General features: G+C 42.4%; 2 protein-coding genes across 2 annotated transcripts in view; one reads left to right on the plus strand and one right to left on the minus strand.

Moving 5' to 3' along the window:
- Window positions 1-777: 777 nt before the first annotated feature.
- On the plus strand, window positions 778-5,341 carry LOC146650270 (receptor-type tyrosine-protein phosphatase C-like). The gene is made up of 11 exons (XM_085387609.1): window positions 778-1,057; window positions 1,165-1,404; window positions 1,493-1,612; window positions 1,772-1,903; window positions 2,013-2,159; window positions 2,664-2,801; window positions 2,955-3,172; window positions 3,285-3,345; window positions 3,468-3,579; window positions 3,743-3,774; window positions 4,343-5,341. The coding sequence occupies exons 1-11, from the start codon at window positions 1,054-1,056 to the stop codon at window positions 4,423-4,425; spliced, it is 1,287 nt and encodes a 428-aa protein (XP_085243735.1). The 5' UTR covers window positions 778-1,053; the 3' UTR covers window positions 4,426-5,341.
- Window positions 5,342-10,668: 5,327 nt separating this feature from the next.
- nek7 (NIMA-related kinase 7) overlaps window positions 10,669-27,038 on the minus strand; it is a 62,825-nt gene continuing 46,455 nt past the window's right edge. The window contains exons 7-10 of the mRNA XM_085386000.1: window positions 26,829-26,936; window positions 21,216-21,310; window positions 13,877-13,990; window positions 10,669-11,882 (exon numbers count right to left, since the gene is read on the minus strand). Of these exons, the coding sequence (XP_085242126.1) occupies window positions 11,772-11,882; window positions 13,877-13,990; window positions 21,216-21,310; window positions 26,829-26,936 (428 nt within the window). The 3' untranslated portion in view covers window positions 10,669-11,771. The remainder of the gene's footprint in view (window positions 11,883-13,876; window positions 13,991-21,215; window positions 21,311-26,828; window positions 26,937-27,038) is intronic.

A 27,038-nucleotide genomic window follows, 5' to 3' on the forward strand; every position in this document is an offset into this window, starting at 1 on the left:
CACCACAGTGGCAGCTACGACCAAAGGTTGGACGTTTCTGTTTTTATCGTACAGGACTGTGATAAGATTGTTGAATTCACATATAGTGTACAGTGTCACAACCCGGCTCATAGGAAGTGACAAGCAAGTGGGAGACCACACACAGGTTTTTAAAGGCTGTAAGACATATTTAATGAAAATAAGGTAAAGCAACTTAAACACAATTTAAAAACCATAACAGCCATAACTGAAACTTCCAAATGAACAAGACGGGTGCCAGACAGAGAGCGCAAGAGCGTCAGCTGGTTCAGTCAAGGTGTCTTTATATACACTGGGACTGGCCTTCTCAGGTGTGCTGCATCTATAATTGGGTCAGCTCCACCTACCTGCAAGAAACAGGTAACAGAAAAAGCAGAGATCACCAACACCTCTGAGGTACCAGCAGCTGTAAGGTGCTCTGAGGTGTTTCTGGTACTTTCATTGCATAATTATAATCATATACTAATGATTTGTTTTCTTCTTTTCTGATCTCATTGAAATGTGTCCTCTCAGCCTCTCCACAGTGTGAGTATCAGTTTAAAAGATCAGTTTTATTGAATGTTTTCAAACACTGTTGTTGCTGCTCAGCATTTCTCTCTAAATTTACTCTGAATCACAATGAAAGTATTTTTACACTGATTATAGAAAATGTATTTTCATCTTCACCATGATGTTGATCACGGTCAACATCAGAATGAAGAAACTTTCTGAGATAAAAAGTGTAACTGACTGATTCTTACTGACAAACATTTTGCAGGTTCTTACAATGTCACAAACAACAACACGTCTGGCTTGCAGATTAAAATAAACCCCCGTGGTAACTACACACTGACTGTTTCTGAAGAAGGCCGACCACAGACTGGAAAGATAATCCAAGCTGATCAGTTGAATCAAATCCCAGTGGGGAAAACTGGACACCTGAAGCCGTGCACTGATTACAGTCTTAATGTTTCATTTACTGAAACACTTTCATTAAATGATACTGGAAAAGAAATATTCTGTCGCTCTACGGAAAATAAATTTAGAACAGATCCAATGAGTGAGTTCAATTAATTCATATATTTGTGTTTTACATCCATCTTCTTTTAACTTAACAAATGAATCTTTTATAAACTGACACATTTGTGCATCACTTGTTTAATTCAGGTGAAAGAGACGTTACTGAAACCAGCTGCATCCCCGGATATGTTTGTTATGGAAGTGACTGGGACATCAGCTCTTCAATATCAACACCAAATAACCGTTCAGTTGTACGATGTAGAAATGATGAGAAGACTTTCTGTGTCAGACCTGCTAACGAGGACATTTGCTCAGATTTGACTGTAACCTTTACTCCAGGAGAGTGCAGAGGCTCTTCCTTTAGCTTCACCAAAAGCATCAGTGTTGGTACGTACGAACGAGTCCACGTCTGCTCTGAGATTCAAACATTTACACCTCATTTAATCATGTTTGTCTTCATTCATTTTTTCCACAGATTTCTTAAATCCCAGTGAAATACAGCAGATTAAACCCACTGGACTTCCTGCAGAAATTACCACAACGTTACCTGATTTACCAAAGTGTAAAAACCTCTCAGTTAGTTACACCTGTTCAGGTAAAAGGAAACTTTACGAGTTAGAGACACGAGCTCTGTGCTCTCTGTGAATCTGTTCAGATTTATTTCTTTGAATGTGTTCATGTTTGAATCTAAACCCAAAGGATGAATGTTCACACACTGAGGACCAACAATGACGTCATCTTTGTGTCTCCTCAGAAAATAACAAAGCTGATGTGAAACTGTCTGAGCTGGAGCCGTTCACAGACTACAGCTGTGCTGGTCTGATCTTACAGAACAGCATCAGCATAAATAAGACGACTCCATCTGTCCACGTCAGGGTTGATTGTGGTGAGTTTATATTTCCTTTAGCTCATCAAAATAAAAGCTTTTATTCTCACACAGTTTGAAGCAAAGGAAACGCTGTTCACTGTTACTGATGTTTACTTTGTTCCAACAGATCTTACAATAACCTACATAAAGAAGGATTTAACCAGTACTTCCATTGAGCTCAGCTGGAAAACAACCAGTAAGAACTGTCAACAGGTCCTTCCCCTCCTTCATAAGCTTTCTTATGACTGCAGTTGTGATGGTCAGACAGGTAAAGGTGAGTGAGACGGCTTCTCCTCTTATGTGTTTATGTTCATGATGCTTTGACTGCAGGTGAAAAACCAAACCTCTGACTGGGTGTGAATAAATACAGTTATTAAAATAAATAGCAAATATAAAACAGAATAAACGCTGAAACATCAGAGTCGAGTTCACTTTTTCACACAGAAGAAATGATGAGAAGCTTTGAGCTGTTTGAAGGTAACATCTGATGTTTGAAATGTAATTGTCTTTATAAAAAGCAACAAACAGTTTGTCAGTCTGTTGGTTTTCTGACATGTACGTAGTTTCTATGAGAAGCTTGTAGCATCAGTGCTTCATGTCAGCAGGAACAGACTGTAAGTGAAACAGGTTTGTGCCAGTTTATGGATCAGCTGACAGAACTACCAGCTGATGTGTTTGTGAAACTTTAACCTGACATTTGTCATTTACAGTTTCTTAACATGATGATGTTGATTTAAATCTATAACACTTCACATGGTTCATGGAAATTATGTTACAGCCACAAGTCCTGATGGAAGAACGTGTGTTATTACTGGATTAAATCCATTTACTGGTTATACCTGTCGAGTCCGAGCCAAATACAACGAGATTCAAGTTTCCACTGGGGGTGAAGTTAAACTGCAAACTAAGGTTGGAAGTAAGTAATCAAACTTTTTATTACATAATGTTAGAATTGATTTCTCACTGGATATTTGAGCAGTGAAGATAAACAGGAAGGAAACGCAGCAAAGGGTCGCAGGTCTGTCAGTTTTTTACTTTAAATATGGCTTCCTTTAAATTTCTCTTACAGCACCTGCTGCAGTCACTGAGCTGAAATTACACGTTCACGAACATAATACGATCAAAGTGAGCTGGCACAGACCCTCTACATTCAACGGACCTGAGGGAAAATATATAATACGTCTAAATACAGCTGATGATAAGGAAGTGACAAAGAAGGAGCTAGAAGGTACAAAATATGAAGTCGAATTCAAAGATCTGAGCTACTCTACGAGCTACAAAGTGAAGGTTTGTTAAATCCAACATTTTTGGTTTAATAAAGAAGATATTATGCTTATAAATATTATTTTAGACTCCTGAATGTTGTAATTCACAGTGAACTGACATTCTGTCTTTAAAGGTGACGGCTCACAACGGACACTATGAGAGCATCCCTCAAATAAGTGAAATCAGCACTTTGTGTACGTCCTGTTTTCATTAATGATACAGTTTACTGACATAAATGCTTCGTCTCATTTTAAGCACACATGTTTCTACAAATGTTGTCTTTCACGTAAATGTAATTTTTAATATTATTTCACAGACAACAACAAAGCTGTTATTGGGTTTCGTGTCTTCCTCTTCATCGTCATTGTTCTGGCTTTTCTTTTTATCACCTACAAGTTCTACATTCAGAAGTTCAGAACGTCCACAAAGTAAAGTCCACGAGTGCTTTTTCTACACGTCTGACTTTCACTTTGTTCCACTTTATTTTTCATTTCTAGTAAAGGCTAATGTCATCATTAATTTATGTTTACTGTAGAGCAGAGGCACAGTGATGCATCTATTATAAACATAATCCTTATCTTTCCTCCACAGTGACGTGAATGACGACATGGAACTTGAAGCAAGTGAGTAAAGCAAACATTTAGTGGCTGTTACCAGTGTTGGGCAATTTACTTTGAAAAAGTAATTAATTATAGTTACTAGTCAATTTTTCAAAACAGTAACTGAGTTACAAGATTCTAAAATTAATTGTAGTAATTACTGTTAATTAACGTTTAACCCTCCTGGGTCCAGGATATAATTGGCCATTTTTAACTACTTTTGATTTTCCCTCCACATTTTACCTTTAAAAACTATTTACTTTGCCTTGTTTGGTATCATTCTTTTCAGCACAACCTCACGTGTCTGAATTTACAGTCATCTTTTCATTTTGACATACTGTATTAACACAATTGATCTAAAATCAGATAAAAAAGAAACATAAAATCAGAGTAGTAAAAGTGATAATTTTCTTTCTGTAACAACCACAAACATGTTTAATGAGTCATATTTCATAACTTTAAATGCAAATATCAATTGTCAATTTTAAAATCATATGTACAAGTTTAGCAAACAGAGTTATTTGCAGCCATTTACCTTTTACCCTTTTTTAAATAACCATCCATCCATCCATCTTCATCCGCTTTATCCAAGGCCGGGTCGCGGGGGCAGCAGCCTACGCAGAGAAGCCCAGACCTACTACACACAATGGAAATGACACCAACTGTGCTATATGAAGTGAAAACATGCACAGTTACAGTTTCAGTGATGAAATATCTCAGGACAATAACTGACCTTGTTTCTGTCAGTGAGTTAAAACTGCAGGATTGTTCATCGCGGTTTAAAGCGAGCCTGGATGATCCAGAATAACATGAGAACTTAGATTTGATGGGCAGATTAATCCAGGTTAATGTTGAATGTGTGCTGTAGCCTGGGGTTACTTCAGCAGCAGCATGGAGATACTTGCTCAGTGATAACAACATTTTGTCGTGCCATAGTCCACTTTCACCTTCAGTGTTTTTCTTCTCATCCGTGCGATGCATTCATGGGATTCATGTAGCTGACCCACAGAGGAGGGAGCGTAAGCAGAGTAGCCTGTCGGTGTTCATGGTTAATGTTATATCACATAAACGAAAGGAGACATCGGCTGAAAGTCAAAGGTGATGATGCTGATTAGATTTGCTCACAGGTTTCTTGCTTTAAAGTGTGGAGGGGTCGGAAATCAGCCGTATATCTCATCACACATCTGCTTATATCTTCTTAAATCCAGTCGTCTAAACCCACAAAGAGCAGCACATAGTGCATAATAACAGACTGTACAACTATTATCTGACGTTTCCCCACAGTGCACATGTTTAAACTACCCAGTATCCTTAAACAGCCTCTGAATAACTAAAATATAATATTTCTGATGTGTGGAACTGCGATCAGATTTATGTAGCTTAGCTATTAATCGAGTGCTGATTAATAAGTAGCGCTCGAACAGTGTTTAAATCCACAAGTACTCACAGACCATATATGAAGATTTTGGCCAATGAAAATAGTCTTTCTCTACGTGGGCTAAGCCTCTGTTTTCAGAAAGTCTCCTAGTCTAGTTATACAGAAGAAGTCTGTAGGAAAACAGCGCTCAGCTCCACTGACCTGTGACCTCAGAAAACATCAGGGGTGTCCACCTCCAGGCCTCGAGGGCCGGTGTCCTGCAGGTTTTACATGTGTCCTTGATCCAACACAGCTGATTTAAATGGCTAAATGACCTCGTCAACATGTGACCCAGGGTGAGATCTAAAACCTGCAGGACACCGGCCCTCGAGGCCTGGAGGTGGACACCCCTGCTGTAGACACTCACGGTTGTACGTCTCTCCTGACATCTGTAGTTACTATAATTATTAACCTGTAGCCACTGATTTTTCAGTCCAGGTATTGTGTGATGTGGCGTACCTGAGCGTTTTCTCCCACCTTTTCCTTTCCTTGTGAACGGCGTCTTGAAGCCACCTTTCCACTGAGACCAGCTGAGGTTCCAGTAAATAGTAGAAAGGCCAACTGAAGGGTCAGATGTGTCTTTCAGTCAGATTTTGAACTCTGCCGAGTTTTAAGCCATTTACTTTTTCACCTTGTTGCTCCAATTTCATGCTGTCGAATTGTGCAATCATTGACATTTTTCATAGATTCAACAAAATAAAATAGAACAATTATTTGTTTTTACTCACTAAACTACCTACAGATACAGTTTAAAATTGGCTCCTTGCTAAGTCGTCTGTTAGATTGAATCACAAAACTGGTTATTACTTTGATTTAAGTGCCTTTTTTTATGCTTGATTGACTCATATACAGTGTTCAGTGTTTCAACAAACAAGTTAAAAAAACCCAAAAAAAACACTTTGTATAACTGAGTTTTTCCATATCCTCACCGTACTCTACAGGAGCCTGTATTTAACGCATGGTCTTTGCCTTTGAATTTGAACCTCCTAGGACCTGGTGCCCACATATGTGGACATCATATTTTGGGTTGTCCAGACAAAAATACTAAACTTTAAATTTAAATCCTTCATATGTGGATTCTATTTACCAAAAATCTGGTAATTCTTTGTTTTTACATTCATCAGGTCCCAGTCAGCCCAAATAGCAAAGAGAAATGTAAAAAGCAGAGGTGTGGACTCGAGTCATTAATTTTATGACTTTAGACTTGACTTGAAAAAATGTTCTAAGACTGTGACTTGACTTGGACTTTTACACCAATGACCTGGGACTTGAACCTGTTTACTTGAAAAGACTTGATATTTCACCCCAAATCTAAAATTTAACACACATATTATGTAGAAAGTGTGCACCATTAATTCAATTCATTCATTCCAACCACACTCCGTACGTATGTGGGCGTGAGCTGTAGCACAGCCAATCAGACCTGAGACTTGAGACTTACTTGAGACTTGCAAAACAATGACTTGGTCCCACCTCTGTTAAAAAGCCATGAAAGAGTTCAGGTCCTAGGAGGTTGAATCAGGAGGGTCTGATTACTCAGCCCTGATCGTGACTCTGTAGTTGTAATTTTGTAAATATAAAAGTAGAGTAAATATAGGTGTGCACATCCTGATTGTTTTCATGCTTTTGCTGCATATTAACATATTTAGATTTTGTTTTGCCGTCTCATCTGATCTGAATGTGTCCTGCAGCCACTGAAACACCCGCTGAGCCTCCACAGTGCGAGTAGCATTTAAAAACACACTAATCTTGTTGCCAGAGGCTGATGTCATTAGTCTGATCTGTGTAAATTCATTCAATAGTTCTGATGGATGTGAGAGGAAATGCATTTTTCTTTGTAACACCAGCTGACTCGCTCTATAAACCATATTAATAACCCTACTTGTCAGAAGCATTTCCTGTTCTTTTCATAATACCATATCAAATGTATATACATCTTATTCTACATGTTGAATGTCACCACTTGGATAGTCTTCTGTTATACAGACAATAGTAATGCCGTCATCACTGTTATCTGTGTCTTCGCCTTCATCGTGTCTTCGGCCCTGGCTGTGGGAGTCTACAAGATCTACCATCTGAAATGCATCAAGTCCAGAAACTAAACAGCCGCAGACGCTTAACAGAAGAGACGAGTCTGATGGAGCCGATCCACGTGTCGTATACTTTGGTATCAAGTTCATAAATAACATAATGACCTTTCTGACACATCTTAAAGATTTTTTTTTCCTTTTCAATTTTGACATCATAGTATAATTCTTTTTATAAACAGAAAAATTAAATACTAGCTTCCGTTAAATAAAAGCAAAAGTAAACATGGAAGTGTAGCAGAGGGTCTAAATACCTTTAGATGAAATGATTTGTTAACATTTTATTTTTGTGCTTTTATATTTGAAACTATTCTGTAGAAAAACTTCAACCCAGTGGATGACATCAAAGGTTCTTTTACAGCAAACTTGATACTTGTTACATGTTGTTACATTTATACAGTGATTTCCTGTTTGTACTAAAAATTCTTATAATATGCAGCGATTCTATCAGTAAATAACACTGAAATGATGTCAGTGAGTTCAGTTTTCAGGATGAGCCTAATTTATCTGCACAGATGACAAGTTGAGCTGAATTGAACAAATATGAGGAACGAAAGTTTTCTGAAGTACAAACCAATGAAAGTTACAACTTACCTTTAAGCTGGAACACTGTGGTATCCTTACAAGGGAAATATTAAAGTTCTTACTTTGAAATGAAGTAAAAAGGACCAGTTTTACCATCCAGGCCCCTAAAACCCAAAATTAAAACCAGGGTCTCAAACTTACATGAGCTGCGGGCCACTGCTGACACTGCAGTCTCATTGGACGGTCGCTTTAGTGTTCAAGTAGTACAAAAAACAAGAAAACACAGAAATATTTCAGATTTTTTTTTTTTTTTAACATTTCAAATATCTCTTTAAGAACTTATTTATGGACCACAAGTAGGAGTGACATGGGCCACAAGTGGCCCCCAGGCCGCATGTTTGAGCCCTGTGACCTGTAGCTGTGCTTGTGTTTTTGCAGAGAAAGCACGTTTGTCACAATTGAAACCTTCTCCAAGAAAAACAAGACAAAAGGAAGAAAAATGACATTTGAAAGCTTTATTACATCGAGTTTGCGTACAAGGCGTGTCACGGGTATGTTTCTGACATGAAATGTTCACTGAGAAAACTAAACTAACAAAACAATAAATATCAATTACCAGTACTTTGCATTGTGGCCGACACCTGGACTCTTCAATACTATGCTGAGGAGGACACGTGGAAGATAAACAGGGCAAAGCTAAAAGAGGCACAGTGGAGCGCTGCGATGCATCAAGACAACACGAGCGCCGTGATGGTTAAAGTGACCGAGCGCTGTGTGAGGACCAACAGAAGATTTTAACAAAGTATTAACATTTGTTCCGCATCTGCGGCGCTCTGCTGCTGTTAGAAATGCACTTTAACATAAATGATCAGGTGCCTTAGTTAGATATGCTTCAAAGAAAAAGCATAAAATGCCCTAAAACACTGAGCGTAGGAATTCTGTATAGCATCAAAGCAAAATATTTAATAAAAATAGTGCCACAGCTCCTTTAAAAACTCTAAAATACTGCAATGTTTTGGTGCTACACAGACGAGATTAACAGGACTGCAGGTGAAGATGATGAAAATTTAAGAGAGCAGAAACACTTTTATCGCCATGGGAACGTAAAACAACGAAGGAACAAAATCTAGGACGAGGTGAACGGCAGCAAACACAAACTGCAAACACAAACTGCAAATACTGCGTTTGCAAGTATCAGACAAATAACTGCAACATTTTCTGTGAACACAAAAGAACCTGCGCTGCCTCGGACCTGGAAGCTCGGACTTCGTATGTTGACAAAAACAAACATTAGAAACAGAGGACGTGTGAGTTTACAGGGTCTGACGTAGAGCTGGGCAATATGAGATTTTTTTCATATCACGATATGTTTTTTTCATTTCAGGCGATAATGATATCTATCACGATATAAGCCAAATAACTATATTTGTAAGATTTAAATGTGCCGTTGCTCACAAGTAAAATGTGAAATAATCAGCAGCTTGTTTTTATTTAAATATTTATTTCCCATAATAAGTTCAACAGGGTAGATGTACTTAAGGAACATGAGACTTTTTCAGATAAATAAAGGCAAATATTGCAAACTACACAAAAGGCAGCCGCTAAAGCGTTTAAGTTTCAAAATAGAACAAATGAAACAGACTAAACTGTCAATTCCACTTAGAAACAAAATATTAATTCTAAAAATAAATCTTAGTTTGTTTTACAGAAGAACAGACAAAACTGACTAACTTTTGTTAGTATCAAATAAACTGAGAACTAAAAGGAAATTCTCAATCTCTCCTTGTTGTATAGCTGAGCTTTTCAAACAGTTTTAACAGTTACTTTAGTCTGACAAAAGCCGAATGACGAATTAGCGCTTCCAGTCAGAGACTGAGGCTACGTCCACACGTACACGGGTATTTTTGAAAACGGAGATTTTCCGTTTTCGTTTTAAAAATAATCCCGTCCACACATAAAGGCAGAAATGAAGGAAAACGCTGCTATGAACATGCCAAAGCAGCAGGTGGCGCTAGATTCCTAACCGTGCAGAAATGTTGGCCAATCAGAAGTCTAGAAGCCTCGGTGGGAAAAAGTAAACAAAGCTGGGGCATAGAAGCAGAACCGAGTCGTATGTGTGGAGGGACAGTAACTGTGTGTATATGTAAGCATTTAAACACTGCAGAGAGTAGAATTAACAGTATTGTAGAAATTCATTTCACCGAAACAATAACGTGGCGCACAGTGTGACGCATGCACCAGTTTATTGTATTTCCAGACTTGCTTTCGGCACATTTACAGTGCACGCTACTCTGTTTTTTGTCAGACTTGAAATAGCCGAAATACCTTCACACTACGGAGCTTCTATGGCTCTTCCGTTCGACAATCTCTCCGGCGTTGGAACCATCATCTGTTTTCTCTTCGGTCACGCTCGGTTGATTTTTCTAGTCGGCACACTCATTTCCTCCATTACCCGCTGGCTGCTTCCCAAACAAACACACGTGCGGCTTGGCACTTGTGCTGTACGTAACAAGTCACGCGACGTGACGCTGCGGCTGTGATTGGTTCGGCTCTGCGCTACTTAATTTGGATTGGCTGACCTTTTTTTCTTTTTTCTTTTTTTTTTTTAAGAGGACAAGAGCGGCGAGGTCTATCGCGATAGCTTAATTTCTCTATCGAGTAAAAGTTATATCGCGATACATATCGTTATCGTTCTATTGCCCAGCTCTAGTCTGACGCTAACGTGTAAGACACTGAAATAAAGCAGCGTCGAACCTCGTTTACAGGCTACACCTTCGCTGTATCGTCGCTGTCGTTACGTAAACCACTTCCTGTTTCTATTTAAGTCGTCTGCCTCTAAAGGCACAAACGGATCATTTTAATGGTTTCCTTTGTTATTCTTTGGTGGTGTTTATTTCCAGGTACAGTACAACTAAATGTTTCCCCCTCAGTACAAATTGGTAAAGCATAGAAATCATAAAGATGCTCTCCCACATATAAACCGTCTCCTCTCCTCTGATTGGCTGTTACCTGTGCTGTACTTTTAGCATGGATCAGTAACTTCTCACTTGTTACATAAAAGACACACGCACTGCAACTTACACAGCAGCATTAACGCAGTTTTGTGTAGCTAATGTACTTTTCTGATGGCTCGGACACAAACGAAACTCTGCAGCTGCAGTTCATCTCTCGTTAGTTCAGTCATGGAGGGAACCGTGTTGGTATCGTGAGGACGTGAACGTCACATGTAACACTGCTGCTGTTACAGTTTCTTTGCCTGCTCGGCTCTCAGAAAAGACACACTGTGATATTTTCAAAGACAATACATGGGCGTCACAATGACTTACATTCAAAGTGTTGTGGAGACATTTGCTCGTGTCCCCCTAGCACAGCTGTAGTCTACCCTCTAAACGATCCTTCCTTTTCTAATACATTCATTAGACATGATCACCCTGCCAGCCTTCCAGTACCAGGGTAAAAAGTGCAACACAACAACACTTCAACCGCAATTAGACTCTGCAGAGTTGCTGTCAATGAGCGAACGTCTCTTCGCTCCATTTTTAGACACTAATTTTATTTTTTGTGCCATCTGAGGCGACTGTAGGTCATCGAGAGCTTTCGAGGTCAAATTTAATGATATTTTGCACTGATCGACTGTTGACTGAACATTGCGCCCACCTCTTTCCAGTACCTCTGCTTTAGCAGTACGTATACTGAGAAACAGTCTGACATGAGCAGAATGACGTGTTTGAAAGCCATAGCGACACATCGGTGAGATACAATACACATTAAAGTCTAGGAAAGGAGCTGCACTGGTAATATAATATATTCTTTACTCGAGGGGAGAAAAGGTTACAGACTGAACGAGCACTCTGAAAATTAAAAAACGTGTTACTATTGATGACAAGAAACTGGAGCAAGTTTTCTATTAATGAAGACGGACGAGTCCAGCTTGAAAAGCAAGAAGGTCGTGGACAGGAGTTCTGCAAGGCATAGTGTGCGTAACTCTGGGCTTAGCTGCCCTGCGTCATGCTCTGCATGTGTTTGGCAATGTCATACACGTAGGTGATGTCCGGCCTCTTCTCCGGGTCCGGGTTGATGCACATATCTACCAATTTCCTCAGCTGGTGGCGCGGACGGGACAAAAAGAAGAGAAACATTGTCAGAGATGCAGTGAAACAAGATCACACAGGAATTTAGAAGAGCAGCTCTAGACAAATCTAACAGTTGCTAACAGCGCCCTCTAGGTGACCTCTCCCGTCATAGCAACAACAACAGAGCAACAGGTAAGCCGACTGAGACGGAGGCGCGTGGCTGGGGTAGCGCGCTAATCATTTATTGGTCTGCTGAATCCACTGTTACCTGAGCACACCCCCCATATGCACGCACACGCGCGTGCACACGCACACAGCTGCCACTCCGCTGCCATCCGGAGACAGCGCTTCCACTTGAAGCGGCGCGCGGTGGCTGATTGGAGCAGATAGACAGGCTCGCAGGCGGAACAGCCACCGCCATCATTAAAAAAAAAAAAAAGATAATAAAAGACGAGGAAAGAAAGGGGGGAAAAAAAACATCTACATGAGGTCGCTATGGTAACCGTCTGCCGACTTCCCGGCCGCTGTTGCGCGGCGCTCGGGCGAGTTTTGTGTATCGGCGCGCGAGCGTGCGTGTGAGCGAGAAAGTGAGGCAAAGATGCAAATTCAGACAGTCTGAGAATTAGTCGCACAGAATGGAGATGGGGAGGGCGCCGAGATGCAGATATGTAAAATATTCATGTGCGTGTGGGGGGTGGCGGAGCTGGCGAAGGGAGGCGTGTGTGTGGTGGGGGGAGCATAGATGGAGATGGTTAAATGACACAACAAAGATGAGCAGCTGACAGTTTGCTGCCGATCCTTCAGGAGCATTGTTTACATCCAGACAGGCGCTGCAGGCACCCCCCTCATCTCCATCTCTCCATCGCCCTGTCTCTCGCTCCATCATTCCCTCTCTCCTGCGCTTTGTCTTCCTTTCTCCTGGATGGGGGTGACATGTGGGGCAACGCAGAGGCTCAGCGTGGCGCTCGTGTGTGTGGAAAGAGCTCATGTAACAAATATACACTTGCAAGAACTAAAACACTCACACACACAGAGCAACCACAGAGGCTTAAAACACCTCACAATTAGCCTTTATCAGGCTAATGAGGTAAATACCAGAGTAAAACAAAAGCCTCTCTCTGCAGGGTAAACGAGCTCACTGGAGACACGAACAGCCATTTAAAATGAGCCTCTGCAGACACACTGGCTACAGATCAGCGGCACTAAAGGTAAAAACCACATCGGCGTGCTTTAAAGTCATACCTGACCATGATGGTTCATACAGTTTATTAAACATATCTGAACTGCAAACTCAAACCTAAACCACAAGGTTAGCTGTGGGGTGATGTCAGTTTGCAGTAGTTTCAATAGCACCAGGCCTCAAACATGATAAAGCGCGACGGCATTCTTGACTTTAATCAGATATGAGGCAACTTTTTTTAAACAGTGCAAATCTAATAAATGTGCCAATAACCGAAAAAGGTTCCAATACCTACACGTGCACGTGCGCCTGTGACTCAGCCTATGAGCATTTCACTACACGCATTTAAAAGAAACAGACGGGGGAAACGCCACCCACACAAAGAGGGCACGCAAACAGAAAAACACGCAGATTCATGCACATGTCAGCACTAATCAGCAATAAGGTGATCTTTAACCGCAGCCCGGCTGCATTACGTTTCTGCGCACGGATCAGTCTTCGCAGAATTACGGCAGACGATTTAACGTTGACTAAAGGAAACGTGACACTCTGGCACATTTGGTTTCACCCCACCGTCGAGCGCGGCCAGATGCTTTTGATACGCGCGGCTAAAATCGTATCCAGCCTTCTGATCACAGTCCTGTGCTGCAGCTCAGGCAGACGGGTGGATTTCACCGACATAAAAATATAATTTAAGTGTTCGATATAAGTAAAAGGAAAGTGGCATCAAGAGAAAGAGACAGGGATTTGTATTAAAGACTATGGTGGCTGCTTTACAAACACTGAACAAGTCTATATTTATTCTGTTCCTGAGAAGTAAAAGGCAGCTGATACGAGTACTTACCTCCTCTGAATAGTGATCTGAGGGAAGAGGGGGGTAGTCACACTGTTCTATCTTCTTACAAAGTGAGTAGAGGTTCATCTTATCCCCATAGAACGGACTCTGTAAGGCTGCCATCTGAAGCACAGACATAAGAAGACGTGGAGAGAGACAGAAAGTGGGAAAAAGACAAGAGCAGTCAGTGAGTGAAGTTAAAACGGGAAGTAAAACACCCAATCAAGCTCTCAACAGGTGGCAGGCAGACGGCTCTGCACCCTGTGCTAACAGTAGAGTCTGCAGCTCTGCTACTGACGTGCATCCTATTGATTATTATGGGGATTGGGTGCAGGAAGACAACAAGTCAATATGTAGAGCTTTGTGTACATATCAGCACATCCCGGTCTAAACTTCAGCCGAACCAAAACAAAACAAATCCACTGGAAGCTTCTCGCTGCAGGCTGGTGGACTTTCCTGCGATGCTGACGATGCGCTGCCAGACGAGTACGTATATTTTCTAGAAAACAAACGCAAGCGAGCAGAGCAGAGGCAGGGCAAATGGGAACGAGCAGGAAGAAGGGAAAGCGCATGGAAACCTTTGTGAGTGGAAGGAGGTGAAGGATCCTCGCTGCCTTTCTAAGAATAATGAAAGACGCACGCCATCTTTCCCAGACTCGGTGACTGACTCACTTCCTCTTGTAGAAAGGTGAAGCCTGCAGCACACTTGCATAACAAGCAGCCGCCAAATGCTTACTGTTTTTCTGATTCAGTGCTTTCAAAAACAAGCAGCGTGTAAGTGCTCGGTCATTATCACTGCTGTGTGTGAGAAAGTGCTCAGAGCTTCCTTTTTATTCACGCACCAAAAACACATTAAATAGGAAATTGTGAGTTGCAGTAAGAGTACAATCAAAGTCGAATCACTCCTGGGTGATCTCGTGATCTGTACAGTCTATTTGTGAGAAACACTTCTCTCTTCGATTTGTTTGCTACCTGCAGGCTGCCAATCATGTGTCTGTAACAAAACTAGTGACCGGTACGTGAGCTTATTCCAAACTTCAGAAAAGCAACTGGAAAGAAGAGCGGGCCAATCAGCGGGAAGATTACACCTTACTATTTGAAGCGTTGCTCAGGTGTCCCTCGGAGAAAGTACAGTGTGTGTTTGACAATCTGCTAATTGGTAGCGTGAAAACAGATGAGAACAAAGTCTCCATACGAGAATCCAAATGCAAAGCTTCCACACAGAGTACAGCAGGTTAGTGAGAATACACCACCTTCACCAAAATGAGAAGCTGCAGAGGAAAATATGTCTGTGTGAATCGGACCGACAAAGAGAAAGGAGGAAGTGTTTGAGGTAAAAGAATAAAGAGGCCATCTAGTGTCACACACAAACTCATTGGATTATTTCAGCTTCCTCACAGACTATTTTTCTGTCTTCATCAGCTAACACGTACAGTCGAGCGCTGCAGAGACAAGAAAACAGTCGTGCCTAGTGTGCTGGTGTTTCTAATGCACCAGTACAAAGTAGCTGGTTTAATCATGGCTGCCTTCAATGAAACGTTTCAAATTTAGAGCAAAGAAAACACGTTTCCCATCAGCCAGATCTCGGCTGTCCAAGCCCGCGGAGGGAAATCAAGACGACGGCAGCAGCGTTTACAATCGTGTTAATTATTACATGAATACTGTTCATTAGGGCTGGGCTATATCATACCGCTCACGGTAATACCGGTGTAATGTTGGGCAACGATAAGAAAATGAAATATCGCGATAGACTATGGGTAAAACGCGCATGCGCAGTGCGCCTTTGTTTACATACGCACATGGCGGCGGCGGAGAATGAGAAGAGCGAAAGCGGATCGTTGAATGAAACAGATGAACCTGAACTGGTTTGTAAAAATGCTGCAGCTTCACTGGTGTGGAACTGGTTTAGCTTTCGTCCGTCAGATACACAACAAAGCACTATTTTTGGTAGCGCATGCTAGCGGGCCGTCGTTATTACCGTGTTGTTTGGAAAATACGGTGCACTTAAAATCATCCGTTGGTTTAAAATGGAGCACTGTAACAAAAAATAATTTCCCCCAGGGATCAATAAAGTATTCTGATTCTGATTCTTTGATTTTTCTGAAAGTCGACAGAGCTCCTTATAATCCCGTGTGCCTTATGTATGAACTCTGGTTGTGTTTACTGACCTCGAAACGATTTTATGTGCACGGTGCTCAAAAATCTGTCAAATGTTTCAGTACGACTTTGCTAAGCTACGAAGCCGCACCGCTTGATGGATTGTCGGAGCATTACGGCTATTGTAGGCGGAGCCTCGCGGAGTGATACGTACTGTGCTTCAACATAATGTTACCGTACTGTGTGTGTGTATAACCTCTTTAAGTTCTGTGGATATTATACATGGTTATGCTGAGGATATGTCGGCCAGTTTCCACTGGAAACGCCTTTTGGTTAAACTGTCAACGAGGAATTTGCATTTGCACTGTTACATTTTTATAGAACTTTAATGCAGATAAAAAAAACAGCTGCTTGTGTAAGTGAAAATACATTGATGTGTTTTTTTTTTGCACTAATAAAGTTGAGGAGTTGTAAAGTATTTTGTCTCACATCAATTATATCATCAGTTATATCGTTATCGCAAATTTTCAAATGTATATCGTGATAAATATTTTTGGTCGCCCTGCTCTGCTGTTCATGCTCACAAAACACATCCAGTGAAAGAGAATCTCCCTCTGTTGTCTGTGAACACCTCTCTGCCTCGACTGCAAGACCAGCAGCTGACAGCTGAATATTCATGCACGTCATCAATGATGCACTTCTGTTATTAACAAAGTCACAATTTAAAACCTGATCCTGTCGTTACCAAGGCGAGCAGAAGCAGCCGTGTGCACACTCACAGGACGACTGAAGGATGCTAAATGTTACACAGCTGATTAGCACACGCGTGGACTCAACAAAAACAAGTAATACTGGTGAACGTTTGCACAAAAGCACCTTCCCACATAGATGGTGCTCCACATTTAACACACACACACACACACACACACACACACACACACACACACACACACACACACACACACACACACACACAGTACTACATTTAAAAAGCCATTAACACAGGCGGCAACAAGTTAAGGTATTATTATTCCAACATGTTAATTACTCAGTGTGCTATAGCTATGGACCCTTATTTAACATGCATTTCCATAGACAACAGCTCACTACCTGCAATTAAATGACCATCTAATTAGTCATTCATTGCAGCTTGTAAATAAATCATCTGCCCAACAAGGCTGCTGAACCTATGAGTCATTTGCCACCGAGGTCAGTGGACATCTTGCCCTTTCATTTCAGAATCCAATCACTTTTGAATAACCACAGTCGATACCTGAAAATGCCAAAGCTCGCAGTGTTAGGCGCTCTGCTCACTCCCATGTTAAAAAAACAACAACAAGACAAAAACAGAAAAAGACTTTTTTTTGACAAAGATCATCATCATTACTCGATTCATTTCTACATGTAAAAATACACATTTCTGTCCATGTTCAGGTTTCATATTTTGAGGTATCCATGTAAGAATTAGCGGTTTCCAAAAATCCAGATTTCCCAATTAGCGAGTGAGACGGAGGGAGAGAAAGGGAGAAAAAAGAAGAGCTGCACTCCACACAGCAGCGTGTGAAGGGTTAAACAAGACCCCGTCGTATTTTCATGCATCTTCTGCTTTTGACAGATGAAAAATGTCAACTGTCCTGTTTGTATTTGGGAGTTTTTGCACTATTCATCTGCTTCATTAGTGCCTGCTGCTCCTAGCCCCTGACAGCTGCCGGCCCCCTGCTCACACACACACACACACACACACCATAAAGATGCATACCCACACACACACACAAACAAACACACACTCACTCCTTTTTTCAGACTGTGTCGTCGCAACGGTTTAGATGATTGACTCACTCTCTGACCCCTGAGCCCCCGGTGTGTGTGCGCGATTGTGTGTGTATGTGTGTATGCTTCATTGATATTCGAGAGACATACAATGCACACGCATGCCTGCTGTCTGTCTGAGGGCTGTGAGCTGCTGGTGGCAGAACACACGCGCACGTAGGTTTGTGCTTCTATATTTGTGAGGACCATCGCTGACACGATGCACTTCCCAGCCCCTCGTCCTGAAATGTAACATCACGGCTTCACAGGGAAACCCCAATGCAAACCACCACCTTAGCTGATTTATATCCTAACTCTAAACCAACTCGTAACCCTCGAGCAGCTGTTTCAAAGTCTATCATAAAGTAATGACCATCAGAACAGCCTCACGTCAAACGTTCCCACTCTGCTCTGCATTAGGCCAGGTCATGTATAGGTAGCATCCCTCCCTAAAAGGTCTGCATAGGGCCTTCCAGTGTAATTAACATTGATCTCACACGCTCGCTCTCCAGCTCCTCTCCCTGTACGCCAATTAAAGGAGCTGCGTGAGACTCCCGCCTCCCCCCTCCCAACCACCTCCATCCCTCGAGCCTTAACGGCCTGAGACTAAAGAGCTCCTCACAAACCCTCAGTTATAAATAAAAATACACATCGAACCATAAATGTATCAAAATAAAAACTATATTTGTGTTTTCATCCTCTCTCTTTCTCACATATGCACCTACACGCCTGCAGCACTAGTTTGGTTTCACATCACAATGTCAGGCCTGCCTTTAGACACTGTGTGTGTGTGTCTGTGTGTGTGTGTGATCGACTGCCTAATTAAAATCTACAAATAATATTTTGTTAATAAAGTTTGACAGATAAGCAGGTAGAGCCACTTTTATTCATGCTTCAGTCGCAGCCCGAGAGCAAACGAGGAGCTTCAACAACACAGAAAAAAGCCTTTAAAACCAGAAATCTCTGTTTCTGCCACACAGAGGGTTAACCACAGCTCATCACATGCAAACGCCAGCTGCTCAGAGGACCCGGCATTTTTGGGCCTCGTAAAAGCTCCAGCAAAACAAGAGGGGAGGGGGCGTGGGCACAGTCAGAGGTACGGATGGTTACGCTTCATACAGGAAGGAGACGCATTCCAGTAAAACTTCTTGACATATTCTCCTCCTCCAACTTTAAGACCAAAACAGAAACCGCAAGAGATCTATGCAAGCAGGCGACCCACAGTGCGTGTGTGTGTGAGTGTGTGTGTGTGGTACTGATTCAAGTATGAGGTGGTTTCGACTGTAACGAGCGCTAGCAGACAGCAGTCTCATTGCCTGCCCTGCAACCATGTGACCATGTCGCCGTGGGAGACAACCCAGCTGAGCGTCCCCGTTTACGGCGGTGTCGGCGGTTTGGGCGGAGGGCGCGGGGCCAGATGATGTAATGAAGTTGGACACAACAAGAAGGGGATCAAACAGAATGGGAGATGAAGACGGACGCAGATACAATGACCAGGTATTGACGTGCGGCCCCCTGGACCCGAACTTAACCCCCAGGCACGAGGATGAAAAACGCAGGCTCTCTCAAACTCCCTGGGTTACAAACGCACGCGCGCTCGCGGACGCACGCGCTCAGAAACCAGCGCGATCCTCCTATTGTAGTGAAATCAATGAGCACTGAAGGGATCAGGCGTGGATTTCTGTGTGAATTCCTTATGCCTGAAGGTTAAGTGAGGAAAAGGAAGGCATTCGGAGAAAGCTGAAGATGTGAGCAAAGAGGAATGGAGAAGAGAGTTTTGGAGAGAGGCAAGTTTCCAGACAACGAATGCACCGCGGAGCCCTCTCAGTAAGAACAGTGCAAGGCGAGAGGCTGCTCTTCAAAGAGAATATGCATGGCGTGGTGAGTGCTGCTCTGGTAACAATAAGCTTGTAAAATCTTTATCTCCACAGGCACCTTGCATGGCTCACCTTGACCTGATGGCTGGAGTTCTGTCTTTGCTCTTGTACCTGCAGTACTTTCTCTCTGAATGAGCACCCCCCATCCTTCTCCTCGCTCCAGCAATCTACTTCCCCGCTCTCGCTTTTTTCCTCTTTCACTTCTTCCCCTCTGCTCCCAAACCTTCCATCTCCTCTCTTTTCATTCACTCTTATGGCTCCTGCCTATTCCCCCACCCTTCTCCAGCTTCCTATATTGTTCATATATAGATTCCTAAACCTTTTCACCCTCCATCTTTCTTCCTTGCCTTCTGGCTTACTCAAAGAGAAACAGTCTCATCCATTTTTCACTTTTGCTCTCGAGCTCACTCCCAGATTCTCCTCATCTCTGGTCTCCATCGTACTTTCTCTGCATTTGGTCTAGACTGTGACGCCAGTGAAATGCATGAAAGATCAAAGTGCTGTGTGCCAGCTAAAAGTGGAAAACAATCGATGCAGCACATGATGAAAGTTTTAACAAATGGACAGACAGCGGCCTGCTGGAAAATGTTAATGTAACACCAAAGTCTGATGTGTAAAGAGTAAAGGCTGGGACTGTTGTAGGCGTGCCAGACCCAGTGCAGCCCAGCTGTTTTCTTAACAGTAACAGGAGCGGCTTCCATGCAAGCAATCACACAAACACACAGAAACACTGAGTGTGACCTACAGCATCCACATCCTTCAACCAACCACAGACGTGCGCTGCCGCAGTGCATTGTGGGGAGCTAATTAGCATGAAGGACTGTGGTCTCTGAGCAACCATGACCTGCAAGCTGAGCTCAAACTTCTTTCTTACGCGTTCTCCACCTCTGTGCCTGAGGCGCTTTAGAGAAGGTGTAGTCACTGGTGCGTTGAAATGCAGCCCAAATGATCAGCAGCTCAGGGGAATCGGGAGAGACGAGGGGAGGAAAATGTGGGCATTTCCTCAGCCCGCAGTGTGTTTCTGACTTTGTGCCCGGCCGTGTGTGTCTGCGCGGGAACGCCGGCGAGCTGCGATGTCAGATTGACTGCTATCATCCGTGTCTATCATCGTTCTGCTCCTCACTCCTTTCCCTTTGTTCCCTCTGTGTGTGCTCCTCCCGGGCTTGTCTCCACTCAGTGTGGTCTACAGCAGCGCCCTGTGGTGGTTTGCTCCCGACTAATCAAACTAGTCAGTGTCACCGGAAAGCTTCATCTAAAACACATGGCCATGTCAGTTCCCTTCACTCAGCAGACTCTCAATGTTTAGCAGGTCTACAGAACAGACTGCGAGGCCTGAACGAGCCGCGATCAGACGAGAGGAAAACAACAGCGACAGAACATCTAGAAGATAATATCACTAACGAAGCGTGCGTGTTTGTATTTTTCCCATTACTGCTTGTGTGTACATATCTTCATGCACGACAATGGATGAGAACGGGTTGTTTACACGTGTCAGCTCATGTGTTCTCGTGTCACTCCTACCGTCGAGTGCGAGGTGACAGTGTGTGCACGCGTTCCCAGTTTACCTCATAGAGCAGGCATCCTAGCGACCAGATGTCAGATTTGAAGTTGTAGCCGTTTTCATGTATCCTCTCCGGTGACATGTAGTAAGGAGTACCCACTGGAACATGGTGGAAGGAGGGAGGGGGGAGAGAAGTGGACGAAACAGGAAACAGGACAAAAACAAAATGAGCGTTAACATTTTGCAAACCTGTTTCTCCTCCACATCAACAACGACACCCACACGGCTCACACGGTGATGGAGCTTCAACGTGTTTTTGTAACAAAGTGTGTCGTCTGTGTCATTTTGAAATAAGCTTGGATGTGAGGTCACATATCAGCACACATACCAGGACCATGCATGCAAGTTCAAGACAACACAAAGCTGTGTACACACACACACACACACACACACACACACACACACACACACACACACACACACCATTTATCAATCACTTTTGATTACTGGGGCTCCGTAATGATCTGAAACAGCAGTCAGAGGATACGCCCGGGGAGCGGTCGGCCCATTTCTGGTTTTGAAACTCAAGAATCCCAAACTGCCACAGCGAATGGCAGCGCTCCAGGAAATCAGACCGTCAGCCAACTGGACACAACCAGGAGCCACAGCTCGGCATACAGTCGTAACTCTGCAGGATGAGTTTGATGCAAGCTTTGATTTTTTTCATCTGCTTTCTGTTTATTGTGATTTCCCATGTAAAAGTCTACCAAGCACACCAGCAGAGGCTTTTTATTAGTCACATATAAAAGATGGGAATTTCACCAGCACCATAACCTGCTGAAAACACCTCAGATCATGTGAATAAAGTTAAAGATAAACAGCTAAATATGCTCAATAATAATCAACATTAGCTTGAATGCATTTTAGGCTCCACGCTGATTATTAACCTGACACTAAGCGGTTATTTTGTATCAGGCTTTATTACTTCAGTGGTCAGTTTTTAACTTTAACTTATAAGTCTATTCACGCACTGTAATCGATGTTTCCTCTAAGCCCAGATTTTGGCACACCTCTGCAAAGCGTGATTTTAGCTTTAGTCTTGTAACTAATGTGACGACAGCGCTTCAGAATAACATCACTAGTTAAACAAAAACGCTTCCTGCTGAGTCATGAATCCTCTTAGAAAATAATGTCATCACTCAGAAAATCCTCTGAGATCAGAACAAAGTCAAACGGGCTCTAGATGCTGGAGATATGAACCCTTTGATTTTTGTTAAGGAGCATCAATGAGAGAAGGAACATTTATTTATTGCAACAGGCTGCTCTGATCCTAAAACAAGACTGCAGAAGCACCTTTTTGTTATCCTCCTCTCTCGCAGTTGTTTGATTTAGTGAAGCCAAAAAAACCAAAAACATATAACCTGGTTCAGTATGTTAAACTTCAGTCCAAGCCCCGCCTCATTTAACTTTCTTATTCTGAGGTGTAACCAATAGAATTAAATCTTAAACATTATGTGATGTTACAGACTGACTGAAATCATTGCAGGAGTGTTTTTATGGCTCCGAAACACACAAAAAGTATTAATTAAATGGGGTGGTGTTTCTTCTTTGTTTGTTTGATCCAAACCTGATCAGTCTTGCCTCAAGCACATAAACAAAACGTGTCACGGGAAACGTGCAGAGCTGGGAGTAAGAGTTTTTATGGACTTGTTGAGTTTAAAATACACACAAACGCTGAGGGAAGCTGGGAGGGCGGGAACGGCTCTCGAGCGGAAAGAACTCGGGAGAAACGTCAGCCTGCGTGAAAACGTAACTGCCGTCTTAGCGCTCTCTTACGCTGGCGTGCGGGGCTATTCTGCACATTAACAGGTCTGAGGAAGCTCGAATCCTGTAACTGCATTTAATAAAACTATTACAGAGGGGGCATTAGATTTGAAGTCTGTGGGAACTGAAATGACGGCTTTAATTTCGATGCAGATCTAATTGGGTTGAGAAAACGTGTTTTTCTGTTAAATGTGTGATTGTGAATAATGAAGTGTTACCTGTCAGTCCGAAAATAATCAGCATCGGCAGAGAAGAAGCCAGAGAGCCAGTGGAAGAATACATGATACTGGGAATGGCTGTTTTAATTGGTCATCAGGTTGTGTGTGTGTGTGAGGTCTCATGGTGCGGTCTGAACAGGCTCCCTTAACATTCATTATTAGTTGATTAAAAAGAATGAGCTTCTCTTATGCTAATAGTGGCATAAAAAAGGCAGCGGCGGCGGCTCGGCTCCTTCAGCAAGCTGAATTAAGGCCACATTACTTATTCATGCAAATAAATTGAAAGTCATGTTGGGATTGATTTCCATTATTGTGAATAGCAATGACAACACTGTATTCTCTGCCTAACAGGATAAGTGTTGTATAGGAGGTGAGAAGCCATCCACAATAAAGCCCGTGCACTCGTGAATCTGCTGCAAATGTAACCAAAGCTCGTCCCCTTTTAGATACAACTATTGATTAGACTGCACTCACTGTAGCTTGTAACACTGTCATATTAATGCTAAGTAAAGCATTTACATTACCAGGGTAACCCTCCTCTAATCTGTGTGCCGCTCCAAAGCTATCGCTGCGTTTCTCATTAGCAGCCGTTCTGAACCAACCCCACACCAGTGAACCCTTTATGATTTTCTTTGCATTTATATTATGCCTCTGTGTTTATGCCCGCTTTTATAACATAACCAAGGCTTTATATGAACGCGTAAAATCCCAAAATCATTTCCAACATCGACCTATGCGATCCTCCCCTTCTGTTTTTTCCTTTTCCTCGTTCACCCCCAGAACTCATCGTTAACACCTTTCTCATTACAGGTGTTAATTACAGGTATATTATATTACTGCCAATTGGCAGTAATAAGTAGTTATTCACTTCCTCTTCCCGGTCCTGCTCTTTCTTTCAATCGTTTTCTTGCTTAAATGCAAGTATCCACCTTAAATCTAAGTAACTCAGCAGCTCGGTGTTCTTAATACTGATTTGATTTTTTTGGTTGGTATTATATCTGGAAGTTTGGATACGGTGCACATTAATGTGCACGCACATTGCAAATTTCTGCATGATTATCTACCTCTGCATGAGCGTGTGCATAAATTCAGACCGTATGAATGTGCATCTGTGTGCACAGACACATCCATACATGAGACAAAAAGACTGTCTCTCTCAGCGTGGGCAAGAGTGTAAAGAGAAAATGTGTGTGTGTGTGTGTGTGTGTGTGTGTGTGTGTGTGTGTGTGTGTGTGTGTGTGTGTGTGTGTGTGTGTGTGGGGGGGGTCTGCAGCTGACTTGAAAGCCTAGGAGCTGACAGGCTGTATGCCTGGACCTCCATCTCAGCTCCACCGCCCTGCTCTACTGTTCAGCTGTGTGGCTGGGCTCATTACATACCCACGCGATTGCGCGCACACACACAGACACACACACCTCTTCCTCACAGTTTTTCTTTCCATCCTTCTTTCTCGCGTTCCTTCTTCTCCTCCATTTTTCCTGTCACTTTTGTCATATTCTGTTCTTACTCTGCTCCTACTAACTTTTCTTTCCTTTTTCTCCTCTTCTTCTGTCACTCTGTCACACTCTTCTCTAACACCTGGGACATCTACACTTCTTTTTCTGTTTCTTTGTCACCCTTTCTTCATTTCTTATGCTTTTTTCCTTTTGTGACATTTTGCTTTCTCCTCTCTTTCTCACTTCACTCTTTCAGTATTGGTTCCCTTCTACTCTCAGATTCTAGTATCCTCGCACCTTCTCCATCTCTCTCCTTCACCTACACCTTCATCCTTATTTGACTAAAGTCAAAGCACCAGAGGGAGGGATGGAGAAAAGCTATAGCCAGAGAGGTGGCAAAGAAAGAGAGGAGACAGCACGACACGCTCCTAGTCCTTAATGTGGGCAGGTCTCACTAACCTATAGACGCTACACGCCTCTATAGAACGAGATCATACATAAATATCTGCATGTGTGCAATTAATCATTCAAACATCTCACATGTATCCTTCACAAGCTTATTCAAATTCATGGAAGACCATGAGACAGCCCTAGAGAGATGGAACTAAATATATTTATGCCAAGGTTTGATTTAATTTAGTTTTGTTGTTTACTGCACTTTGTATGAACTTTAATTAATAATATTATAGAATTAACAAAAAAACATTATAAAAATATTATTTGCATACTTAAATCTAAAGAAATATGTTGATAGCATCAGATTAATGGGGGTATTCAAGTTGACCCCTCTGCTTGTCCTCTGTCGGCCTAAAGAGGGCGCTGTGGACTCAGCGTTTAATGAGCAATCACAGGCGCTTTCACCCCGCTCTGCAGGCACTGCAGCTGATAGGGCTTCTGTTGACTTGATCATGTGATTCACACTTTCTCAAAGGCTGAGCCGCTGCTGTACGAGGCTGAGAATAGCACGCTGTTTGTGGTAATAACAGTCTGACATAGGGAAGTGAGACGGTGTGAACGGCAGTACTTATATTTGTCCAAGGAATTCTTCTTTTTTCCTACTTTTTCCAATCTATGAAGTATCTGAAATTGCCCAGGGGATACTGGATAGCACCTTCATGTACCGCAGAAAGGCCAAGTTATAACCAGTGTTCCCGAGTCCCATCAATGATCAGTAACACGTTTTATTATATTTTTCTGGGCATTCGACTATTTCACTAAAGCAGTGCAACACATCACTTGACCATTTTAATACAGAACATGCAGAAAAAGGACGGACAAGCACAACAAAGAACACACGTGCAGTTTCTGGGCTATATTTCTAAAACACTCAATAAAGTATCTAAAATCATTTGCATGAAATAAGCAGCCGTCGCTTATTTGTATGTGCTGTTGCTAAGATGCTGCGTTTAAACACCACAACAAAAAAAAATGGGAATTTTGTATGAATTTTAACCAATAATTATTCTAAAAAAGAGAATTTTTTTCTTACTTGGGGAAGATTGCCAGCATGCCTCTGTGTCTATACTAAAATAGAGACTTTATTAAACACACTCAGCACAATGCTGTCCTCTCTCCTGTTGACATGTTCCAGATTTAAAATAGTGACGCATCTGTTCATGAAGTCTATTACACACAAAGAGGAGACGGACTAAAAACACCAAACAGTGCAGAAAACTAATAACTTGAATGCAAAGAATCTTTTTTGTGCTAAAAACCAAACTATTGGCCGTCAGGTCATCCCAACACCGTGCTGTTCCTTAACAATAAAAACTATTGCACTGACTGCAGTCATGTGGCTATATGATATGTCACATTTTAAAATTAACCAAATGGACAAAGACCTAATTACTGCGGCGGCTTCAATGACAGTTCCTGAAACAAAAATAACGCAGTTTTATTTCCTCTGTGACACAAACACCCATCAACTCTACAATAACCGCGATTGTAAAGCGGCGCAGTCTCAATCGGACCTCTGTGTCGCCAGCCTCAGTTTTCATCTGTGTCAGGGTTAAAGGTCAAGGTAACAGGAAGCAGCTAAGTGGCCAGCGGAGGTGCCGGGCACAGAACGGCGCAGGCAGAATGACTACATGACACATGGCTCTGAGCTGCCCGTGCCTAATGAAACACATCCAACACTGGGAGATTACTGAGCAGTGGGGGTTGTTGGTGTATCCACATATGTACAGAGTGCTATAACTTACCCAGCGAGTGAGCAGCAGTTGTTTTAGAGCTGAAGAATCGCCCCAGTCCCAAGTCTCCTAGCTTAACTACTCCAGTAGCTGTGATGAATACGTTGGCTGGCTTGATGTCTGAAAGTGAAGGAAAAGTGACAGCTTGCAAACGATAATTTCTTCATATTAATTCAGGAAAGTTTTACTTTTAGTCTCAACCAAATAAACATGACTGAACTG

This window comes from Rhamphochromis longiceps, linkage group LG17 (assembly GCF_057381845.1).
Source record: "Rhamphochromis longiceps isolate RC_006_pf linkage group LG17, R_longiceps_female_GT1.1, whole genome shotgun sequence".
NCBI lineage: Eukaryota > Metazoa > Chordata > Actinopteri > Cichliformes > Cichlidae > Rhamphochromis > Rhamphochromis longiceps.